Raw genomic sequence first — 25,541 nt, 5'->3', positions numbered from 1 at the left:
TGGCAGAGTCGTCCAAATTTCCAAGATTCAGACCTTCAGATAAAGTTACACTCGGCATGAACTGCCATTCCTGGTCCATCTTTGCCTTATTCCATATGCCGGAGGTATAGTACTTAAAGAATTACTGATGACAAGGAACTCTTGGCTCGGTATTACGGGGGTCAGAAAACAGAGGAAGTCATTTATCTTTTCCGAGAAGCGAAAACAATCTAGAATTGGTTTGGTGTCATGCGAGGGATGTTTAATAACAAGGGTCCCAATACAACGTGTGAGTATCCAATAACTCGAGAATACGCCTTGTCGAGTTTTCAAATGAAAGCCAACGGGTCGGAGCCAAAGCAAGGAATATGTGTTGTTCCATCTGAGTGAAGAATCAGATATATTTATTCTTATATGCATCTTGTCATTTTGCACTGTGTTAAAAGTGATTACAAAATATTAAACTTCCAGACTCTTAGATTTTTTTTTTTACAATTATGACTTGCAACCCTGGCACATTAACAACAGCTATTTTTCACAACTGTAACCCGAAGATATTTTTCTTCAACAAACCTCTTGACTATGTGATTTATTTCCATTGGTGGTGAATTATTCAATCTGGTTCTGCATGGGAACGCCCACCTTTTGAACATAGTCCGCCCCTCCAACCCTCTGTCTGACAATAATAGATAGTGATTCATGATTACGGTCTAACAGAGCAAGTAAATCTACCAGTAAAATCCATTATGACATTACAGTAACTTACACAAGCAGTGTTGTTTGGCTATAGACTGATCTATTGTCTAGTCAATATCAACTGAGAAACGGTTAGTTCTTAGGTTGACAAGAAGCTCTTCATGAAAGTGAAATTCAAGAACCCGTTGAACAATGTTGCTTTTATTCTAATCAGACTAGCATGGCTCAGCAAATTCAGCCATGGCATACGTTTAACAAACTTCAGCAAGTTGTCAGTGACCGAATAGGGTATATCATGTTCAACAAGAAATGAGACAAGCCTTGCTTCAATAGTGGTCTCCTTTTCGTTTTTGAAAAAAATGATGAACAAGTGGCAGAGTCGTAGAAGACGAAGCATTCCATATATTTTCATTAACCACTGACAATAAAAGATTACAGATGGGCTGCCCAATGGAACCATAAAACAGCCTAGGCTACAAGAAGGAATAAGTGGCTTATAACCTGCTTTCTCTGGACAGCCGCTCTGCAACTTTGCATTCACATTTAATTTCAATGAATGATATACAATAAAAAATCAGGTAAAAATAGAAAAATAGATAATTTTCTAAATTTTGGAATGCATGTTCTACAGGGAATGAATGTTAGCCTATATTTGAATAAAGTATTAAGTTTTAAATGAAAAAGCATTTTTATTTCTTAGCCATTACTCTGTCTTCTAAATTTCACACATATTTATAAGAACTTCTGCTACTGCATATTATTCAGTCTATTCGGATGTAACACCGGAAAGGTAATGCCCAGAAGAAGCACGATAGGATAGCCTGAGACTTCTTATTTACTCAAGTCTAGCATACTATTCGCTCTGCTTTGCAGTATCTGTACACCTTTACCATATTAATGGTAAAAAATTACTTTCATTCAGGCACTTGACTGATATGTAAAATATTTGCTCTTGGAAGCACGTTAATTACTAGTTTGAATTCTCGCGAGTTCCGTAGTAACCTATCCAGCCATATGTCATTAGAAGTAGAGAGCAAACATTTGTCCCTTTTCCTGTACGGTGTAATTAGTTAGGATAAGTTCAGTGATAAAAGTTATTTCGCGGTATAAATACGCTGATCAGTCATTTCGCGGTATAATTGCGGCATGCGGTATAATCAGAAAAAAGTGCGGCATTTCTCTGCAAATTGCGGTATCATACCGCAAAATGCGGTACAAGTGGCAACACAGATTCCAATCGAATGAGCCCTTTTCGAAGTTTCTACGACAACTCCTTCGATAAGAAGTGCCCTCACCAAAAAAAAAAAAAAAAATAAAATAAAATACATTGTGCCAACATCGATCTTTACTTAGGCAGCACGATTGCGCAGTCTATGATTTTCAATAATCGTGATGCTAAACGTGAATCATATTGGTTTTTGTTTTGTTTTTTATAGCAAGTTCAAAATTGGATTTGAAGCACATGCCTTTGATGTATTTAAGCATATGTCTATTTTCATCTGCTACTTATTTTGTGTACTTGTGATAACAATCTCAGATCAGATCTTAGCTATATCTTATACTACTGTAAAACTTAGTCAAACTTTTTGATGTTGAACTGATCAGCAATAATTTAAATAAGCCTAATTTCTTCGCTTGGCCCCCTGACTACTCAAATATTGCTCAAAAACAAAAAAATTGTCGGAACAACTTCAGATAGCCAGACCTTCGTGACATAAACAATAAAGCCCCACCTCAGCTGTAGTTTCTATCCAAGATCTTTTGGGGGAACAGGTGGAAGTTCTAAAAATCATTTTTTATTTGATAATTTGAATTAGGAGTGGCAGAGAAATTCTGAAAAATTTTGCATTTAGGGTTACTGTCGGTCTGTGATGCTCCCTGCGTACTTACATGGTTCAGCTCACGAATAGAAGGCCCTTGCTCAAGGACGAATGAAAACCATCTTTTTTAGTCGCAATGATGAATCATACGTAGTTTCACCAAACGTAATGGTATATTCATTAACTAGAGACTGTCATTAAAGTAGTCCACACTTTCCACTTAAACTTCAGAGTTCAGACCCTTACTCATTTAACGAAGTAGAATAAAATCATCCAAAAACGGTAAAAAAAAGAAAACCAAACACTACAGTTAGCAAGAACTTACCACCTTTGATGTACTTGTTGATGTTCCACATAGGGAGGCGAGAAATGACATTCCATGTACTTTATCCCTACGTAGACAAGTTTCTAAGTTCAGAGCTAAGCTCTATACGAAACCTAAGAACAGGAAAGGAAAAAACACGAAACGGTGGGTTGTCTAAGACACTTATTGTGTTCATTAAATAATAAATACATCAATTAAATGGGTTCAAAATCCTTAAACATTGCCAGAATATAACTATGGGTGTGCACTTATTAAAAGCCTATTTAGCCTAATTTGTTACTTTAAAACAACAAGATAAACAAAAAAAATAACACCAAAGACTTGGAAATACAAACAAATGTATAAAGTATATAGAGCATAATGCCACATAAAAACAGTACAAAAGTCTTTATAAGTTTTGAAGATTGCAAACAATTTAAACAATGATGTAATTGTATCTTAACCATGCAGGTATTTAAACTATACTCGTAAAATATACATGTATTTTATCAATACGATTTTAATTTTTCATTCTATTGCTACACAAGTGAAGTCAAGAGTTATCACAAGCGTACAGTTTGTTTGAAATTTTGAGTCTGTTGTACAGTTCTCCCCCCCCCCCCCCCCCCATTCTCCCAGCCTTCTTGCAAGTCTGATGATAAATAAGAGTTCAACCTGTGTTTACTAATATTAAGATGATATTTAATTGAGAAATTTTTGCTTTATGAATTTACCCATATTTTGACAGTATTCAAACTGATTTACAGGATTGAATCTTGTCAGGATTTTTTCTAATGTGTGTGAGGGGTTTCTTGAAAGGGAATGAAAAAGTCTTCAACCTTTAGCTAAAAGGGTGTTCAGAAGAACTTCTCCCTTTCTTAGCAAAAAGTTGTATCTGTTTTGCGTGCTTCTTTACTTTAGATATAACCTTAGCTAAGTGGTCCATTTTTTACCCAAATCTTCAGTAATCGGGATGCTGCACGTGAATCATTTTTTTTTTTATAGCAGATGCCAAATTGGATTTAAAGCACATGCCTTTGATGTATTTAAGCATACGTCTATTTTCATCTGCTACTTATTTTGTGTACTTGTGATAACAATCTCAGATTAGAGTATATTTTGTCAGATTAGAATAAGAAAATAAAGGTCTTAGCAGTTTGCGCAATATAAATAAAAATAAAATGCTGTCAATACATTTGGGTCCCTTTTTAGGAGCATGCAAATGACAGCAGATCTTCACAAATGACAACTATGATAGTCCTCCAGCCCATAAATCCCAACATAGACAGCTCAGAAACCACTAGCTCTTCTTATAAAGAAGCAGGTCACTTTCATGTTCAGGCTAAAGTTTTCTTTCATACTAAACACAGTAGAATTCTCTTTCATACTTGAATGTAGCCAGTTCGACTAATAAACATGCATTTACTTTAGTGTATGATTTTATTTGTTTTCCAAGGTTTCCTCCTATTAAAATTTAAGCTATAGTGGGGACTTTCTTGGTGGGATTCCCTTCACCCACAAAAATTGAAGGTCTTTACCTGTTTGGTTTTAAATCTGAACATTGGAATACCTGTGAGGATAGTGCCTAGTGTACAAATTTACGATTGAGAAATGCAAGAAGAAATGAAGTTTAAGAGCCTTTGATTCTTTTATTTCCGCGTAGGTTTTTTTCTATAATTCTTCCTTTACTCTTTAATATTTTTAAAACTCTGGGTCTATTTCCTGTTTCTTTAGGAACTTTGCCCTCCTAAAAAAAACTGCGATGGGTCTCCTCGGAGGTAAATTCCTTCTTACATATTTTTAGTGACATAAAATTGCTTATGACAAAGCCTTAAAATTTATGTCTAGGACAAGTGATTTCTCAATCAGTCCTAACAATGTTTCTCAGATTGGGATGGGAATCTAATCTAAGAGTTTCTTAGATTAATAATAATAACTATTTTACAGAAAATCTACTAAACTATTCTTACGAAATTAAAAATAAAGTATTTTGCAGTAGGCATCAAGACATGGCTAATTGTAGAAGGAAAAATGCCAAGACATATAGTCCAAGTAATTGAGAGGCAAATGTTTAAATGGTTGCACGGGTGAATGGCGGGAGTAAGTATGACTCTCTTATTGGACAAACACTTGTTTGTTAGTTTTTGGACTAAGGTACGCTTACCTAGAGTTTCAGGCAGGTTGACCAAGAATTTAAAATTGACATAGGACCGTTAGATTGCCTGGAATGAAAGGCAAACGAGGCGCGCCCGCCTCTGGTCTTAAGAAGGTTGACCAAGAATCTAGAATTGACACAAGACCATTAATTTGCTTGAAATAACAGGCAAACAATCGTTTAAAGCCATCTTTATCTTCCAAATAGCACCTATTCATTGCCTAGGCTCAGCCCCACATTCTGAGAAATTTTCAACTTTTCACAAATTTTTCAAATTTTTGGGTCACTTGCCCGAGACTCTGGGCGAGTGAGCGCCCCGAAATATTTAGTAGATTAAAACGTTAAAGAAACATGCTAATACTGTTAAAAGAAGTAACACTGGAAATTAATCCATAAAAAATAAATCTTGCAAAATTAAACCTCAAAAACCAGCAAATTAAAAACTCCCAGAATTTGCATATTTGATCTTATACGAATGATAGTTTTTTTTGCATATAATGTAATCAGAACTTTCGTTTTTCGAGTCTGCCTATATATTGACAAGAATCGGTCTTTCTAGGGCAACCAAATGAGAATTATTTTTTAGAACGTTGCTTTCAGAAATTCAAATAAAACACTTAATATTTTTAACTGTGGCAAAATAACATTATCATCATTCCAGGTAGCGGTCTTTTTTTTAGGTCGCCTGTTCTTGCTGTTGTTTCTATATTGGAAGGACCCATACAAATTTGAAATAGAGTCTATTGGAACTCAATTCTTAATAAAAAAAAAGTCATGAGCCTAGGGAAATGACCCGAGAATTTTGATTAGGCCCCTGCTCTACACGTGCAAGATAACTACTGGAAAATTCATAATGTTTATAGGCCCCTTCATTGTTATCTTCGTTGTAAAGGTTTCAAGCAAATTTTCAGAGAGCTAGTCGAAATTAAGAAATATACCCCCCAAAAATTAGCCTTTCATAGAGATTAAATACAAAAACAAGTTTTTTTTCAACTGAAAGTAAGAAGCAAAATTAAAACGAACAGAAAGTATCAAGTACTTGAGGGTTACCCCTTCCTCAGTAATATACTTTTCATGCTAGATTTTTTTTTAGAACTTTTAACAAACTGCATAGATCCATTGTTATAGGCCTAGTGAAAGTTTTACCTCTTCTTTGCCTATGTCTTTGCTTATAACTTATTCCTTCGTTTTTAAAGATTTTGAGGCATGAACAATTTAATGTGCTGTTAGTTTTTTTTAAAATGTAATGTCATATTATTCAACCAGAGATCATTATCATAGTGGTCCTAAGTCTCCATAAAACCTCAGGGGACAAACCCTTATCACTTTCAGCAAGTAGACTAAAATCTAATGATAAATACAAAAATTAAAATTAAGGTTCCATAAGTCATAAACAATACCAGGACATAACTTTGGACAAAATGTTAATAAAAAGCTAATTTAGGCAAATTTCTCACTTTAAAACAGCAAAATAAACTAAAAGAACTAACATTGAAAACTGTGAAATACACACACACACACACACATATATATATATATATATATATATATATATATATATATATATATATATATATATATATATATATATATATATATATATATATATATATATATATATATATATATATATATATATATATAAAGAATAGAGGGGTACAATACCCCTTAAAAATAGGGCAAAACTCTTTCTAAGTTTTTAAGGTTGCAAACAATCTAAACAAGGAAATGTAAAATATTAGCAGGTAAAAGAAGGGGAGGGGGTTGTTATTGCATCTCAACTATATAGGTTTTTACAATTATATAGGCAACACATGAGGTTATTTCAACCACTATTCTATCAAGATTTTTATATCTAATTATAAATTAGCTTACTTTTCCTGGAATGGGTTGTGAGACAATTATTCAGATTACTCTTATATATTTAAACGGTTCCTATGCTGTATGTACTCTTCGGTGCGAGTTCAAAGCGCTTGATTGAGAGACGCTCTTGTCACACACATCACATCTGATATCTGAAAGGTTTCTCACCTGTATGTACTCTCTTATGCTTAATAAAATCATCCTTCTGAGATAAGCTCTTGTCAAACAAATCACATTTAAATGGTTTCTTACCAGTGTGCACTCTGGTGTTGAAACAAATTGTCAGCTTGAGAAAAGCTCTTGTCACATACATCACATTTGAATGGTTTCTCATCGGTATGTACTCTTCGATGCGTTTTCAAACTAGTTGATACAGAAAAGCTTTTGTCGCATATATCACATTTGAATGGTTTCTCGCCGGTATGAGCTCTTTGGCGCTCATTTAAGGAGTTTGATTTAGAAAAGCTCTTGCACACGCCACATCTGAATGGTTTCTCACCAGTGTGGCCTTTTTGATGCCTTTTCAAATTACTTGATAAAGAAAAGCTCTTGTCACACACATCACATCTGAATGGTTTCTCACCAGTATGGTCTTTTTGGTGCCTGTTCAAATTACTTAATAAAGAAAAGCTCTTGTCCCACACCACATCTGAATGATTTCTCACCAGTGTGGCCTTTTTGATGCCTGTTCAAATTGCTTAATAAAGAAAATCTCTTGTCACATACATCACATTTGAATGGTTTCTCATCAGTATGTACTCTTTGATGCGTTTTCAAATTACTTGATAAAGAAAAGCTCTTGTCACATAAATCACATTTGAATGGTTTCTCACCAGTATGTATTCTTTGATGCGTTTTCAAAGTGCTTGATACAGAAAAGCTCTTGTCGCATATATCACATTTGAATGGTTTCTCATCAGTATGTATTATTCTTTGATGTGTTTTCAAAGTACTTAATAAAGAAAAGCTCTTGTCACATCCATCACATTTGAATGGTTTCTCACCAGTATGGCCTTTTAGATGCCTGTTCAAATTACTTAATAAAGAAAAGCTCTTGTCACATACATCACATTTGAATGGTTTCTCATCAGTATGTACTGTTTGATGCGTTTTCAAATTACTTGATAAAGAAAAGCTCTTGTCACATATATCACATTTGAATGGTTTCTCACCAGTGTGGACTTTTTGATGCCTGTTCAAATTGCTTGATAAAGAAAAGCTCTTGTCACATAAATCACACTTGAATGGTTTCTCATCAGTATGTATTCTTTGATGCGTTTTCAAAGTGCTTGATACAGAAAAGCTCTTGTTGCATATATCACATTTGAATGGTTTCTCGCCAGTATGAGCTCTTTGGTGCTCATTTAATTTGTCCGCTCGAGAGAAACAATTATCACATATATCACATTTAAACGGTTTGTGACCAGTGTGAAGTTTTTGATGCCTATTCAAAGAGCTTAAATCAAAAAAGTTATTGTTACATACATCGCATTTGAATGGTTTCCCACAAGTATGTACTCTCCTGTGTATAATAAAATCCCTTGATTTAGAAAAATAATAATTGCACACATCACATTTATATGTTCCTTCTCCTGCCTGTAATTCTTGATAACTTTCATTCTTTCTGTTCTTTTTACTGTTTGGACCACTGCCAAAATATATTTTCTTCCTGCTTAAACTGTTTGCTTCAGGTTCAGATTCACTGGAAGATTCTATGAGTGTTTTTGCATCACTAGATGAAGGACCTTCAACTCCAACAACTAAAAAAAAGGGATAGAAAAAAAGGACAACTTACCAAGAAACAAAGAAGTCTACACCCAAAAATGAAAAACAAAATTTAAAAATAGCAAAAATATATTTTTGATTAACTTCAAGTATAATAATCTACGCATTGCAACAATTATGTTTTGTGGAATTGCCTCTTTATTTACAAATCTGGATATTCAGATAATTAATTTGTGAATATAAAAAAAGAAACATAAAAAAAGAATAATAATATAAAAACTTTGGTAATAGTGTTGTAAAATTACAATAAATAAAAACTCGGTTAATAAAATTGGTAAAATAAGGTATAATTGGTACAATAAGCTAAAATTGGTTAAAAAAAATAAGGTACTACCTAAGAAATACAGATTAAAATTGATGCTCTAGAGTCGCCCTGTAGGTACAAGACCAGTTAAGCATCATTTACAGCTTTTAATGAAATTTTTTAATGATTCTGAATTTTCCTGGTCTAAAAAAGGTAATGCTCCTTCATCTAGTTTCATCAATTTAATTAACTGTCTAGTTTATCCCTTTGGTAATCTTGTGCCAAGGGTAATACCTCAGCAATTGGACAGTTCCTAATTTTCGGACATCCATTTTGTGAAAAAAATTACCATTATTTGGGAGTAAAATCATATGTCTTTTTTCTACATTTAAATCTAAGAAATGTCACCGTAACAGCCTGGTATATTTGAATAGCTGCATTCAGCCATATTCTTCATATCATAAACATGTTATTTTGAATTTATTTATAAAAGTACCGAATAGAAGTAAAAAAGAAGTTTGTAACACTTTGATGACTTTGATTACCTAAGCAGTGCATCATAATAGCAGAACATTCAGTCACATTCACAGTCATTAAGACTGTTTTAACCTGATTTGCTTACAAATCTAGCTCCTCTCCTTCAGACTTAGATTCTGATTCAGGTGACAATTTCTCTTTCGAAGACCCCCGCCCCCAACAAAAGGGGGTGGGGGATGGAATAAACGCCGGCTCCCAGGGAAATACCGGCATGAATACAAGATTTCTGTGAGGAATGAAAATTTAAAATAAAAATGAGGATACTGATTTTGCTTTGGCCCTCCACATTATTGAATTTCCAGATCATATAGTTCTTTTTGATGAGGCAACTTTAATATTTGAAATAAATGGCTTCCCACATTCTTTTAAGCTAAGTCAATCACTAACCAGAGAATTATCGCCCAATCTAATTGGTGAATAGTCTTTCATTTATTCTGGCACGGTTTTTTGGTTTGTTTGAGTCAGTCTTTCTTCTGCTAAGTTAGAGCTAATCCAAAAGGTCAGTTTTCCTTCTTTGTTATTACTTTTTTTTTCTTGTTTGTCATATGTCAATACACCTTGTAGCTCTCTCTGTCTCTCTAATTGCCCCCTTTTCAGTCTTTGGTAAATCCCAAATTTTCATTTTAATATCCATGGTCAGACATTATTCTTTATCAAAATTAATTTAAAAAAACTTCCCGAAAAATACGCTTTTAAAAGAAAAGTAAAAGCCATTTTTAGTATAAGCTAATTAGATATACACAACTGCCAAAATTCAAGCTCAAAACGACAAGAGACTAGTATTGTAGAATAAATGCAACCGAAAATAAACAAAAAAGGAATGAACAATCATAGCAAAAACATACAACAAATAATAATATAAATGAATAAATAGATCTTGAAGCGAGTAATGCTTAGATTGAATATGAAAATCAAGCCTAAAACGAAAAAAAAATATTTTCCTATTGAAGCATAAATGAAACTTAAAACGAACAGAAATTAAATAAACAATCAATGCAAACAAGCGTACAATAAATATTAATGTAAACTAATAAATAAATCCTAAAACAAGTGAAACTTAAATTGAATATGTAAATAAAGCTTGACACGAACAAAAATCACCACAAACAAGAGTTTGGGTATGACCTCCTTCTCTCACTGTAAAAGTCTGAAACCTACTGTGTCATTAGCGCTTTACTGAAAACCAATTTTATGACAAACATTTTCTTTTGTACTTAATATTGAAAATAAATATAAAAATTGTAGTAACATTTTGAACTGATGAGCTTTCAGCAATTAATATCATTATACATTAAATATTCAGTTTAATTTATTAGCTCTTTTTAAAGTTGTTAATGACGAATATAGTCTCCCTACAAACAAGTGTTTGGATACTGCCTCTTTTCTTAACTGTAAATAAAAACCAAAAGCCTACTGCGTCATTGGTGCTTAGCTGAAAACGGATTATATTACAAATATTTTCTTTTCCAGTTCTTACAGCATTTAAAATAAAAATAAAATTACAGTGAAATAAATTCCTGAACTGATGGATCTTTCAACAATTAATATCATTATACATCAAATATTCAAGTTGGTGATTTTTGTTTGTTTCAATCTTGATTTGCGTATTCAATTTAAGTTTCACTCGTTTTAAGATTTATTTATTAATTTACATTAATATCTATTGTACGCTTATTTGCAATGATTGTTTATTTAATTTCTGTTCGTTTTGAGTTTCATTTATACTTCAAAAGGAAAATATTTTTTTTCGTTTTAAGCCTTATATTCATATCCAAGAAAGGCACTTCTTGACTCAAGATTTGTCATATCATGGAGATCGCTGTATGCGGTATGGTCACGCAACGGTATCGTATTTGTAATCTATCTATGTTGGGTGTCACTTATACTCCAATAGGATCATCTAGTCAAGTTGAGTTTGAGTTTTAAAAGGCATCCGCGTCTGCCGAGCTTAAGTTTAAAATGGACTTTACTATTCTTTTAAAAATTTATTTTTAATAAAGTATTTTTTAACTAAATTTTTTTCGTTTTTAAATTAAAAAAGTTTCTAATCTTTTTAAAAACTCCTTAATTCAGAATAGCACTTTAAAAAAAAATTATCAAACATTAATCAAAGTATCAAAACTTATACCAAAGTAACAGTATCAAAGTGAAAAAAATGGGTTCGTGTCAACCTAGGAGTTTTTATTACCTGATGTTTGAACAATTTTTAACAAAATTGCTATCTCAAAATTTTTATCGGATGGGTTTGGGGAAAAAAGAGCGTGGGGGGGGGGGGGGGTAGTTTAACTCTCTTGACTCTTAAAAAGTGAACTAGAACTTCCAATTTCCAATCAAATGAGCCCTCTATGAAATTTATACGAGCATCCCTTTCATAAGAACCATTCATGCCCTTAGGGCATAACTTAGAACGCCTTCCCCTGTACCCAGGGGGGTTCTATTGACACCGTATTTGTTCTTATCCGACCTTTGAACTATTTTTAACAAAATGTATATCTCAAACTTTTCATCAGATGGGTTTTAAAAAAGAAGGCGTGGGGGGGGGGAGCTAGCTGCCCTCGGATCTCTTTCGACTATTATAAATTGAGCTCGAACTTTCAATATCCAATCAAATGAGCCCTCTCTGAAGTTTATCCCATGGCATAACTTACAACGCCTGCCTTCGGGCCTTGGGGGATCTTGACGACACCTGAGTTTTGTTATCTGACTTTGAGCTATTTCTAACCTAGGCCTAATGGCTATCTCAAAATTTTTATTGGAAGCATTTGGGGAAAAAAGGGCGTGGGAGGGGGGCTAGTTGCCCTACAATCTCTTTCGACTCTAAAAAACTGAACTAGAACTTTCAATTTCCAATCATAAGAGCCATATCTGAATTTTTTACGAGCATCCCTTCAATAGGAACCATATATTCCCCAGGGCATAACTTACAACACCTACCCTCGGGCCCTGGGGGGCTGTGTTGACCGGTCGTTATATGGTCTTTGAAGTATTTAAAAAAAAGCTATCGCAAAGTTCTTATCGGATGGGCTTGAGGAAAAAAGGGCGTGGTGGGAGGAGGTATAGGTGCCCTCCAATCTGTTTTGACTCTGAAAAAGTGAACTAGAACTTTCAATTTCCAATCGATTGAGCCCTCTCTGAAGTTTATACGAGCATTTCTTACGTGAGAACCATATATACACCCAGGGCATAACTTATAAATCCTGCCCCTGAAGATTGTGGGGGGATTGTCCTGCTCAAACATATAATTTTCAGAACTTTCAACTACGTTAAAGAAAATGACTATATCAAAATTTTGATTGGACGTGTTTGGGGAAGGGAACTAGCCATTTAAATTTCCAATCGAATGAGCCCTTAATGAAGTTTCTTCAACAACGTTGTCTATACAAAACCTTATATGCTCCCAGGACATAACTTACAACCCTTGCCCTGAGGGCTGTGGGGGAGTTGTCGGCCTCAGACACCTAATTTCTAGAACTTAAAACTATGTTTAATAAAATGGCTATCTCAAAATTTTCATTTGATGTGTTTGGGGGAAAGGTGGGCGTGAGAGGGAGGTTAGTTGCCCTCCAATCACTTTCAACTACTAAAAAGGGCATTAGCCCTTTGAATTTCCAATCGAATGAGCCTTTTTTGATGTTTCTATGATAAAGTCTTCCATAAAAACCTTACATGCCCACAGGGTAAAACTTACATCCCTTACCCTGAGGATTCTGAGGGAGTGACTTACTCAAGAATATATTTTCTATCTGGACATCAAATACGCTGAACAAAATGCTCTCTCAAAATTTTGATTGGATGTGTTTGGGGGAATGATGGACGTGGGGGGGGGAGGCTAGTTGCCTTCCAATCACTTTCGAATATTAAAAAGGGCACTAGCCCTTTTAATTTCAAATCAAATGAGCATTTTCTGAAGTTTTTACGACAACATCTTCTATAAAAACCTTATATGCCCCCAGGGCATAACTTAAAACCCTTGGCCTGAGGGTTGTGGGAAAGTGTCCTCCTCAAAAACATATTTTCTATATGGAAATCGACTACACTGAACAAAATGGCTATCTCACAATTTTGATTGGATGTGTTTGGGGGAATGAAGGGCGTGGGGAGGGGGGGGGCTAGTTGCCCTCCAACCAATTTCGATTTCTATAACAACTTTCTGTATAAACTTTATGCCCCCAGGGCATAACTTACAACCCTTGCACAGAAGGCTCTGAGGGGGCTATCATCCTAAAAGACCTAATTTCAAGAACTTTCAACTACTTTGAACAAAATGGATATCTCAAAATTTTTATTGGATGTGTTTGGGGGAATGATGAGCGTGGGGGGGGGCTAGTTGCCTTCCAATCACTTTCGACTCTTAAAAAGGGCACTAGCCCTTTGAATATCCCATCGAATGAGCCTTTTTTGAGTCATCTACAACAACACCTTCTATAAAAACGTTATATGCCCCCAGGGAATAACTTAAAACAATTGCCCTGAGTGTTGTGGGAGAGTATCCTCCTCAAAAACATATTTTCTATCTTGACATAAACCACTATGAACAAAATGCCTGTTTAACAATTTGGCTTGTATTTGGGAGAGCGATTGATGGGCGTGGGGGGGGGGGGCTAGTTGCCCTCCAATCACTTTCGACTATTAAAAAGGACACTAGCCCTTTGAATTTCAAATCAAATGAGCCTTTCCTGAAGTTTCTACGACAACACCTTCAATAAAAAATGTTATATGCCCCCAGGGCATAACTTAAAACCCTTGCCCTGAGGGTTGTGGGGAAGTGTCCTCCTCAAAAACATATTTTCTATCTGGAAATCGACTACACTGAACAAAATAGCTATCTCACAATTTTGATTGGATGTGTTTGGGGGAATGAACGCCGGGGGGGGGGGCTATTTGCCCTCCAACCACTTTCGACTATTAAAAAGACACAATACGTCTCAATTTCCTATCAAACGAGCTCCCTTTGAATTTTATAAGACGACCCTTCCATATGAAGTACCTTTGGGACAAAAAATAATGATAAATAATAAAACATTGGAGCCGTATGGCCATTACTATAGGCAACGCTAAAGCATTGCCTCTGATTTGCTAGTAATGTGTCATGAAACTTTTTTTTTTAGTCAAACTCAAAACGAACAGAAATTAACATAAGTTGGGCTCAAAACCCCTATGCCTTCCCAAGGCCAGAACATAATTTGCACTTTACTGAAAAAAATATAAATGTTTTTACGTTTATAACTTTAATAATCAAATAATAATAACATTTGGATTACTAAATATCAGTACATGTATATTAAACTGAAAATACGCATAAATTTGTATTTTTTTAAGTAAAGTGCAAATTTGTTTCTGGCCTTAGGAAGACATACGTATTTTGAGCGCAACTTATGTTAATTTCTGCTTGTTTTGAGTTTGACTCGGTTATTTATTGTAATTTCTGTTCGTTTTGGGTTTCATTTATGTATCGATGCTGATTTGTGGTAGTTTCACGGTTGGTAGATTATTTGATTTTATTTTTGATCATTTTTGTTTAATGCAGTTCTTTACTTATCTTTGAAAAACTTATTTCGTGTAAAAAAGTTTTTTTTCATTAATTTCTGTTCGTTTTATATTGACATAGTCTTTTCAGAGAAAAAGAAAATAATACTTTAAATCTTTTCGTTTTTTTTAAGAGTAGTTTGGCCTGATATTTGTTTGATGGAGAAAACTTTTCAGCAATTTTTAAACACATACACCCTCTTAAAAATCTGGACACAAATAGTAGTGTTTAATTTAGTTTCATACCTCCTCTAGTTGACCTGAAATGGAGAACTTGATACCATTTGCAAAAAAATGTGAAATCTTTGATAGCTGGGATACACTTACGCTATTTTGATTTGGTCAAATTTTAAGAGCAGAAGCAGCCCCGAAAGTTTGAACATAATACCCCCAGTCGTTCTTGGGATACTGCTGAGATGCCTTATTGGGAATTAGCATTAACACGGTGCATTTTGATTTAATCTTATGGCAATATTTAGTTTGGAACCCTTTTTGAAATTTCTATAACAACTTTCTATATAAACTTTATGCCCCCAGGGCATAACTTACAACCCTTGCACTGAGGGCTCTGAGGGGGTTATCATCCTAAAAGACCTAATTTCAAGAACTTTCAACTACGTTGAACAAAATAGATATCTCAAAATTTTGATTGGATGTGTTTGGGATTATGGTGGGCGTGAGAGAGGCTTTAGTCACTATCCAATCACTTTCAACTATTAAAAAAGACACTAGCCCTTTCAATTTCCAATTGAATGAGCCCTTTTGAAGTTTCTACGCTTTCAATAAAAACCTTATACGTCCCCAGGGCATAACTTACAATCCTTGCCCTGAGGGCTGCGCGGGTTGTCATCCTTAAAGACCTAATTTCCAAAACTTTCAACTACGTTGAATAAAATGGCTATCTAAAATATTGATCGGATGTGTTTGAAGACAAGATGGGCGTGAAAGGGGGGTTAGTTGCCTTAGAAACACTTTCGACTATTAAAAAGGGCACTTGTGGTAAAGCTTTCTAATTTAGTTAATTATTAATTGAGTAAAAATATATTAAGACGCAAAACAAAGTTTCAAAATACCACTTTTTAAGATAAAGATACAAATCGTGGAATTAGCTTGGAGGGAACTTGCTCAATAACCAATTTCCTGGCTAAATGCGTCAATGTACCGGAAGGACGTGGTTAGTTTTTCATATATATACCCAGATTTTTGAGACTGAAGAGAGACTTTTTGACTTGCAGGGCGAATCTCTGCCCGTTTATTTTCTCGTTAGAAATACTTTGGGATCTTGTCGGATCATTGTAAGTGTCTGTATCTTATTATATATTATTGTAGTTTCTGAGACTTGTGGTCTACTTGGGACAGCCAGACCCAAGTAGACCACAAGTATTTACTGACGGTGTTTCCCTTTTCTCAGATTTTTTTTATGGGGTTGCAGCTTCTACTTCTGGGCATGCTCTCTGTGCTCCAGTGGGTGGGAGGTTCTTGTCTTGATTCATACTTGCAAAACACACTTGTAGTACTCCACATTTAGAGGAGACATAAACCTTTAGGCTGATTGCACATATTTGATTTTTTTCAATAGGAATAACAGGTTTGAAATCCAACAGCTTTGGTACAGCTAGAAACTCAACCAATTTTGGGTAAGAAGTGTCTCTCCTTGCATCAAGTTTATCATAAATAAAATTTTTTATTTCAGAGATTTTTTTGCCAGAAAACGACAGCTTGTAACCGACTCTTTTCGAGTAGCCTTGTTTATATTGTAGTTGTTTAACTTTAGAAAATGCAACGCTAGCGTATTTATAGATCTTGGAGGACTGCGGAAAATCCAGCACTTTGTTCATTTGATGAACAAACTTTATTCATTTGATGTCGTAACTGACCAGAGGTTAATCATCTGGTCAGTTACAAAAATTTTCGATTTCACAAAAGTAAAAAAAAAAACATACACTTACGATAAAGTTGAACTTTTGATTTACTCAGCCGGGAGGCATCGTGCAACAAAACGAACTAAACCATTAGAAAGCTCGGAAAAATTAACTCCGGTAGGGTTCGTAACTTAATGTTGACTAGGGGTGTCAGTTACAACATTCTTGCTTTCACGAGGCGATTGATCTACATAAAATAAACATTTATCTATAAATTTGATCCTAGAAAAAGAACCTTTGAGATGTACCTTCATTGTCAATACATATGGAGTCCAGGTCCGGGGTCTCAGGTTCAAGTTTATATGATTGTGAAAAGCTGGGAAAAGGAAAAAAGGGAAAAACTTCAAGTTTTGGACACAAACGATCGTCTTGAACGTCAGAAAACTCCTCGCGGTTACTTGGTAAAGCATCCTCAAGTTCTGTAATAAATTTTAATTACGATGAAACAAAATCAAATGAAATGAAATATTATGAAATCTAAATTAAGATGAAACAAAACACATTCATAATTAAAACATACAACAAACCCAACTCCTTTCTCTTTGCAATAGATCGTTCCCAAAAATTGAGAATGACCTTTCTTGCAATGAAAAAAAACTTTCCCTTGGCTATTTACAATGTTTGGTGATCTTTAAAGTATTTCAACAAAGCCTTTTATAGTATATATATTTGATTATCTAATGACGCATTAGCACTGTCATCGTTTTATTTTTTCGTTTGAAATCCTTACTGTTAATGCATCAAATAATAATCCGTTTTATCGGATTTGTTTTCTCTAGCGACTCGGTAAGATTCTCACCGTTGCTTCTCTTGTAACTACAGATTTCTTTGTCAGTTATTTTCATTTTGGATTTCAAAGTGGTGCTTTTTGTCTTATGTCTACTAGCCACAGGTCTCGTCACGCTTCATTTTCGTGCAAGATCACCTCAGACATTTGTTCATGACTTTTGTCTTAGGTCTTTGGATTCATTCAAAATCATGTGTAATTTTGCAGAACATCATAGATAACGAAAAACTTCTTATATAGCTTTTGCCAATTCTATATATTTTTGCTTAAATTGCGTTGTTATATAACCCAGTAACAACCAGGAATTTTCCAATGCCTCTGTCCTCTGGTACATCTAAATGGCGCATCATTTTATTCTTTTGTTTCAAGTCATAGGGTAGCAAATCATAGGTGTCAAATATTACATGCTGATCCCCCCCCCCAAAAAAAAAAAAGAATAAAAATAAAATAAAACCTGGCAAAAAATTAAAAGCTCTTTCAAGACGACTACATTTTCAGAATATATAATAAATTGAAGCATCGGTTTAGACGTTCAATAGAGCAGCAAAAAAATATAAAAGAAGAAAAAACGGAAAAAAACCTTTTGAATTGTAAACCCAGAAACGGTCAGTTTAGTTACAGAAGCTTCTCAAGTCTCAATTAACCTTGTAAATCTTTTAAAAACAAAATCGAAACCCAAAGTATCATGACCAGGAAATCTTTGCTATGTTGACCTTTTTCATCATGGGGCACTAAAATAGTTGGGTTAAATCTTTCTAAAAAATCATGCCTAGACACAAAATTAGTAAACCAGCCAGGTAGATTTGTCATACATACCCCAACAGAATATTGACAAATTAACATTAAACTTTCTTTCTTGCTTCCTTAGATTTCATCTCAAGAATTTGTTGATGGTGGTAAAACAGTTGATGATCTGTTGGCACAGCATACATATACGTCAGTCAGGTCTGGGAGAAAAACTCTTAGTAACCCTTTCGCTTAAATTATTTTGCCGTGATGTTGCCACCAAAAAAAAAGAATAAAAAGTAAAAGTTAGGTGACTTGCTGCAAATCCTTGAAATTGTAAATCAATATCAAAGGAAGGCTCGCTAATGTCAGCAGTCATAGATTTGTTCTAAGAAACATGATATGATCCTGTTTGGTTCAAATATTTCCACTGATAGCCTTAAAGTTTTGTCAATTAGAGTGCAATATTAGACATGGCAAATAGTTTTTTCCACTTTCAGATCAATTAGGAAAACTAATCAGTCTGTGAACAGCTACAAAAAATTGTCCATAATAGCGCACCCAGCTAGGTTGCTTGACTAGGGTAAAGGCACCGATGATTCAACAATGCAGTTTTGGAACCACCGTCAAAATGTTCCTTCAAAACAGAATAACTCTGCTTAGCCTTGACTTGGACGCCATGTCTTGTAGCCATCGTAATATTTTGACGATACGGTACGTGGACTCTATATCCGGCGCACCCAACTTCCCGACAATTGTTCAGGTGTGTAATGTTCAGACTCTCATTACTTGGCTATTTATTGCAAAAAAAGTTGGGATCAGCATCAATACGTCAAGACACATCTGATCTTCTCTGAAATGTAGCCATATTTGCTGTCTTTATAAAATTAAATGAAAATGGCAACGAATATTGCATTGTCGAAACTACGTTTCAAGTGTTGAAAATTCTATTTTGATGTAGTGGAATACCATGCCGATTAAAAATGTTCTTTCAGCACACTTCAACGTAAATATGAACTTCTAGCAATAGATTTATTTCTTTTGCAAATATCTCACAGTAACTTCATCGACAAGAAGCAACAGGCCTGGTTGAAATATGTGTGAATCTGTCAAAATTTCCCTGAACACGTAAAACAGTTGAGAAGTCTTTAGCGTCAAAATTTCATGGCCCACTTACAAAACAATAGCTGTGTAATTCTACGTGTGCTTTCTGCACAACGAGATATTTTGATGATGCTTAGTTCTAATAATTTTGTTCAGTTGAAAAAACATTTAAAAATAAGTTGCAATTTTTTTTAAATTTGGTTTTACTTTCAGACGCTAGATTTTTCCATCATCTGAGGAAGTGCTGCTTGACCTCATACCACATTCATATTTTCAATCGACTTGATTGACCACATCATCCTAATTTATTCATTACTGAATGGTTTTGAAGTAGCCCTCTCTTAGTAAATTTTCCAAGCAAGTTGCACAGAACACAAGAGTCAATCAAAAAACTAGTCTTACTGTACTGTTTTGTGTGTCTGCATATGGAAGCCAAGCCCATTGTTCATTGTTTATCAATATAAATCGTGCCAAATTTCCAAAGATCTGGAAGATGCTTGCCTAGAAGGTGTATACCAGACTACATCCCAAACAGTATAGATGAAAGTCCTGTGCCTTCAGAGGCGCTTAGGGCAACCAAGAACAGTCACCAGTCATCTCTCATTGCTGCGGCCACCCAGACATCTTCCCATTCAGGTTGGATTGATACATTGAGGTAAAAACTGTAGCTGCGTCGTAGGGTATTTTTGGGGCGTCCTCTTCTTCTGGTACCACGTAGCTGCAACTGAAGGACGACCTTCGGTAGTCAAGTTTCAGACATGCGGGTCACATGACCAGGGTATCTCCACTTAGTATATTTGATCACTTTGGTAACCAGTGGCTGAGATGCCTTCTGTTGCATAGTAGCGCTTGTTACTTTTTTGGACGAGTGGATATTTAGAATGTGCCTTGAGTAAACATATTCTAACGCGAAAGGTTCCTTTTAAAGTATTTGATCTACATGCGAAGTTTCAGAACCATAGCAGTGTTGAGAGGACGTTGCTGTTGAACAGCCTCAGCTTGAGTCGGAGAGAGTACTTTTGGCTGCGCCAAATTAGAGACAGTTTCCTGAAAGATTATTAGCCTGGCCGATTTTTAATTTGACTTCTCGCTGACACGACCCTGAATTGTGGATGGTCCTTACTAAGTACTTGAACTCTACGAATTGCTCTATCGTCTGGTTATTGCCTTGTAGATCGAGTTGAGATCCAGTGTTTACCATACTTTTTGTTTTGTTGGTTTAATTTATCTTAAGGCCAAAAGGTTCGGCAGCGTCTCTGACTTGGTTAAGGAAATGCTGGAGCCTTTGTTTTCAGGACTCTATGAGGCTGATATTGTCAGCGAAATCAACATCTCCGAGTCTCTTATTATGCAACTGGATCCTATGTCCATCGCAGGTCCGGAGAATATAATAAAGGATAAGAATAAATAGGAGTGGTGATAGCACACAGCCTTGTTTCATCTCTGTCATGATGCAAAATTAACGAATAATCCTGGCACTTGCCTTTATGGAGCATTCTATATGTTTGTAGAAGGATTTAGCGTTTTGGTTGACCTTATCAGGTAAGCGTTAGTACCGGAGAACCTTCCAAAGCATTTGACGATCAACCGAGTCGAAAGTTTACTCGATGTCTATAAAAGACCCAGTAATGTTTATTGTACCATTCATTTGCTTCTTCTAGCAGCATTCTAAGAGTAAATATAAGATCAGTGCATGATCGGTTTGGTCGGAATTCCTAACTACCTCAGACTAAAAAGGAGTTCCGAAGCCAGTGTTCTTGTCCTTAGAGGAACACACATTCCACATTTTCTGCCATTCATCGATGAGTATGAAAGCCACGGGATCGAAGTCGTACGCCTTCCGACAAATGGCACGTCTGTCATGCTACCTCTAGACATGGCGGTGTTCAAGTCTTTGGAGACATCTTGGACCAAGTTTAACCGAAAACAGGCGTGATGCCGAACTTGAAAAGTCAAAGCAGGAAGTTCCCAAAGGAAATTTTGCTTCCCTGCCGAACAAGTGACTTGGGCCTTCACCTTCATCCGCACTTATTACAAAGGTATTCGAAAATTCGGGCAAGTCTGTAATAGAATCTCAGAAAAGATTTAAAGCCCCTTATAAAACGTCTTTTACTGTACTACTAACAACTCTTTGATGCTGTGCACAAGTTTTACCCAGGACAGTAGAAGCAAAAAGCTTCCATAAATAGACAAATTTTAATACCTTATTTCAAGTACTGCAAAACCCGAAGTACAGCAATTAGAAATAGGACGAATTTTGATTTTTTGAAAGAGGATTGTATTGTATTCAAAAACTGTTTTTTGATCTAAAATTACCTGAATTGCGTATTTGGATTTTTGTTTAAAATTCATTTTGGAAAAAGCTAAAAAATTGAGTTTTATATTGCAAAATTTTTGCAATATAAAATGAAAACTTACACAATCGAAACTAAAGCTTAAACTAGGTCACATAAAAATGTACTGTAGCTGGTTAAACTATTTCACCAATGAATAAAAAAAAATTCAAAAAAAATTTTTTCCTTATTCATTTTTTTGGAAAAGAATTCATAACGGTAAAAAAAAGGAAAATTCTTATATGATTTAGACAAAATCCTATAGTAAAATTGCAAAAAGGGTTTTCTACACTTTAAAATGAGATAATTTCCAAAACAAAAGCAAAGTCTAAAGTAGGACTCAAGAAGATATTTTGCAGTCATGTTGCAACCCTGCTCATACTTGAAATACTTGTTATATTACTGCAGTGGTTCGTTTATATTTGGCTATATTGCTGAAAAAACCTGTGTAAATACAAATTAAAAAATACTCTATTACTCACTTCATATCTAACTTGAGAATCAAGCTGATAAAAATAAATATTCTGTAAATAATTTGAGCATGTAGTGTATGGCTTATTCTGAATATAGAGAAACTTATAAATCTTCTGGGCTACTACGTTGTCGCTCTATTTACTTTTGTAGCATAAAACTAATATTAGTCTTTAACAAAAGCAGTTGCAGTTTTGGCAACACAAATTATGTGTTTTAAAGAGTCAATATCTAGCGATTTCTACGTTCCTACTCGCAAGGCTTTCAAGATTCTTAAAAAAATTAATTGGGAACCTATAAAATTACATTCCTAAAAAAATTGAAAAAAAACTCAACCTTGACAACAAAATAAATTTGCACCCGTCTTTTTACTACTGTAATGTAATTTGCCGCTTTCTTGGCATATAGTAAGTAAAATTAATTGAATCTAAGAAAATATTCCTGACTAATATGAGCTTTAGCCCTCAATATTTCTTAGAAAAGAACAATATTTGCTTAAAATACTTAAAAAAAATAATAAATTGTTTAAAGGATCAGCAGGCTTTTGCATATAACACAAGGGGTAGAGATATCACTGGGGATAGAGAATGGAATGCAAATCGTCAGTTGGGTATCAAAAGGATGTATCTCCATAACTGCAAAAATTTAGAAGAGCAAAAAAAAAACCTCACAACTTCTTTATTTCCCCTCCGATGACCGAGAAACAAAAACACATCGGTATGTAAATCAGTACATATCAATCCGTTTTTGCTTTACGGTTTCCAGAGGGGAAATAAAAAAGGTTTGAGGTTAAAATTTACCATAGTGGAGATACATCCTTTTGATACCCGACTGAATAAATGTGATATTGGCAATTCAAGTTGGATGATGAATTTTCCTTTTTTTGCTCAGCCTTTATTTTTTCTGCGTAATACAATATATAGCCCATTTAAAGCAGGATTTATGTTCAAATGTAAAGTAATTTGATTGTTGGGTAAGGAAAGCTAACTTAATAACAAAAGGAAGAAACTACCATTCAATGCGGTTATTAATGCCTTCATCAAATAAATAAAACTAGGTTAAAATTAAAAACAAAAACATGAGATATAGCCTACCTCACAAGAAGCTAAAGCTTTACATAAGTGAGTCGTCTGGAAGAAGCTGGTACGATAGCTCCTCCACATACCCCTAGATCTCCGTAAGAGGAGAAAAAGATATTTACCCAGGCAAAGCAGATTTCCTTTTATTCTAAAAATTATATTGGATAAACTTACCATTTTTAATAACAGGAACAGTGATGTCTTCAGCCATATTCGTAATTTGAGGAGAGTCCATAATGAAATCTAAGGACAGAGTTGTACACAAGTTTTACCTACGAAAGTAGAAGAAAAGCGTTCCTAGAAATAAACAAGCTTCAATGGCTAATTTCAATCAATATAAAACTAATTTGATTTTAATACACTCTCAAGCATAGGTATAGCTGCTTTAGAATATAAAGAATAGAGGGGTACAATACCCCTTAAAAATATTCAAATGTTTTTGTGTAATGCCAGTGTGGTCTTAGAATGTATTTAGAATTAAAACTGGGTAACATGTAACATTGGCACAGACCCACAGGACAAATGATAGGCTATGGCTTTCTGTAAATTTTTTAGTGGAAAGATTATGTTCATTAAAAGAGAATAAGCAAATGTAATCAAGGTGATAAGCTGTAATATACAAGTAAAATAGGTAAGATATCAATTTTACTGGGGTCTGTAAAATGATGGTAAAATATGTAAAAAAAAAAAAAACTATTTTACAGTGTCCAATTTTACCATTTACAACAGTAGTTATGACCACTTATACAATCCTTGGATAGAAGAAGCAAAAAGTTCCAAGGAATAATCAAGCTTTACTTTCTTTACAAGAAAAGTGAGCCTTTTGCAATCAGAACTCAAGATTAAACTATGGCACAGGAAAAAGTTTTATAGCCAGTTAAATCCTTTGCAAATATAAAAGCTTGGAAATGAGATAGTTTTTTTCTCTTTTTTTCCAAGAGAGAAATTAATAAAAAGTTGAGAAAAATTATGTTTTCAATTTGATTTGGAACAAAACCCAATAAAGAGCAGAATATAGGCTATGCTTCTGCATGCTTTGAAAAGTTATATTTTCCCAATAAAATTCAAGGTCTAAACTAGGATCCAGGAATGTTTTGCAGTTGTCTTACAAATCTACTCTTAAAACGTGCAAATACCACACCCTCCTCAAAGCCCTTAAAAAATTCACATGTCCTTAATCCCATTGTTTGAGAATTTAGCTTTCATTTGTACAACCAATCCTGGGGTATTCCAGTCCTGTTTGGCATTCTAGTATATCCAATCAATTGTGAGAAAGAACAGAGGCAGTGCAAAAAAGGTGCCTATGAATTATTGTCAGAGAGATTAAATTCCATTATATCTCCATTCTTTGAAGAGCCAATTTGGTCACCTTCAAAGAAAGGAGAACACATGTTTTCTTCCATTTCACAAACTATGCCCACCATAACCATGGACAAATTACCTTTTCCCTAATCAATTTTCTTCCCTTCAACCTCAACTCCTTTGTTCTGCTTCAGCAAAAATTTGCCTTCTTACCCCAAAACAACTTTCCACCTAAAGATATAGAAGAACTTCTGTCCCATATAGTAAGCATGTTAAACACAAATGATTCCCCCCTCCCTCTCTTTTTTACCTTACAAATGTTAATTGGTTAACTTACAAATTTAGTTGTTTTTTTTTTTATTAGACTGCACTTTATGGGTTTTAGTGCAAGACTAAATTATCCCGATTTTTTTTTTTTTTAATTTAACATATTTGTTCTTAAATTGTTCACTTTTTACTATTATGACATTTTTATTGTTTTGACAACTGTTCGTTTCCTACAAACATTTTTGACTTTCAAAAAAAGAATTTCCAAACTTAAATTTGCTTTTTCTTTTTTTATTTTTTACACTAAAGAGTGGATTCAGCCCACTTGGGTTAGTGATAGACACTTTTTATTTGAAATTAAAACCTTATAATATCATACTTAAAAAACATGGCAAATTAATATAGTGATGAGTGCATATATGATTTTAAAGCTTATAACACTAGGGATAATCCAACTTGACAAATTATCCACAACTGAATTCAAACCAAACTTGAAAGCCGAGGTGATAAAAATGGTAATTCTGTAAATAATCTATACATGTAATTTATGCTTGATCCTGAATATAGAGAAACTTATTTAGCCTCTTGTTTAATATGTTCTCACTTCCTTCACAATTTGTGAGCATGAAACTTATCTTAGT

At 34.5% G+C, this 25,541-nt stretch overlaps 2 protein-coding genes across 2 annotated transcripts in view; both read right to left on the bottom strand.

Annotated features, from left to right (window-relative positions):
• Positions 1–25,541, bottom strand: part of LOC148943826 (uncharacterized) — a 606,774-nt gene that overhangs the window by 341,479 nt on the left and 239,754 nt on the right.
• Positions 1–25,541, bottom strand: part of LOC148943829 (uncharacterized) — a 132,974-nt gene that overhangs the window by 94,275 nt on the left and 13,158 nt on the right. The window contains exons 2-5 of the mRNA XM_089101252.1: positions 23,506–23,628; positions 17,080–17,250; positions 7,434–8,577; positions 7,070–7,348 (exon numbers count right to left, since the gene is read on the bottom strand). Of these exons, the coding sequence (XP_088957378.1) occupies positions 7,070–7,348; positions 7,434–8,577; positions 17,080–17,250; positions 23,506–23,566 (1,655 nt within the window). The 5' untranslated portion in view covers positions 23,567–23,628. The remainder of the gene's footprint in view (positions 1–7,069; positions 7,349–7,433; positions 8,578–17,079; positions 17,251–23,505; positions 23,629–25,541) is intronic.

Source organism: Artemia sp. Qi Xiang Cuo, chromosome 15 (genome assembly GCF_049724085.1).
Source record: "Artemia sp. Qi Xiang Cuo chromosome 15, ASM4972408v1, whole genome shotgun sequence".
In the NCBI taxonomy this organism is placed as follows: domain Eukaryota; kingdom Metazoa; phylum Arthropoda; class Branchiopoda; order Anostraca; family Artemiidae; genus Artemia; species Artemia sp. Qi Xiang Cuo.
Note: the sequence above shows the minus strand (reverse complement) of the source record. Positions and strands in the feature narration are given on the sequence as shown.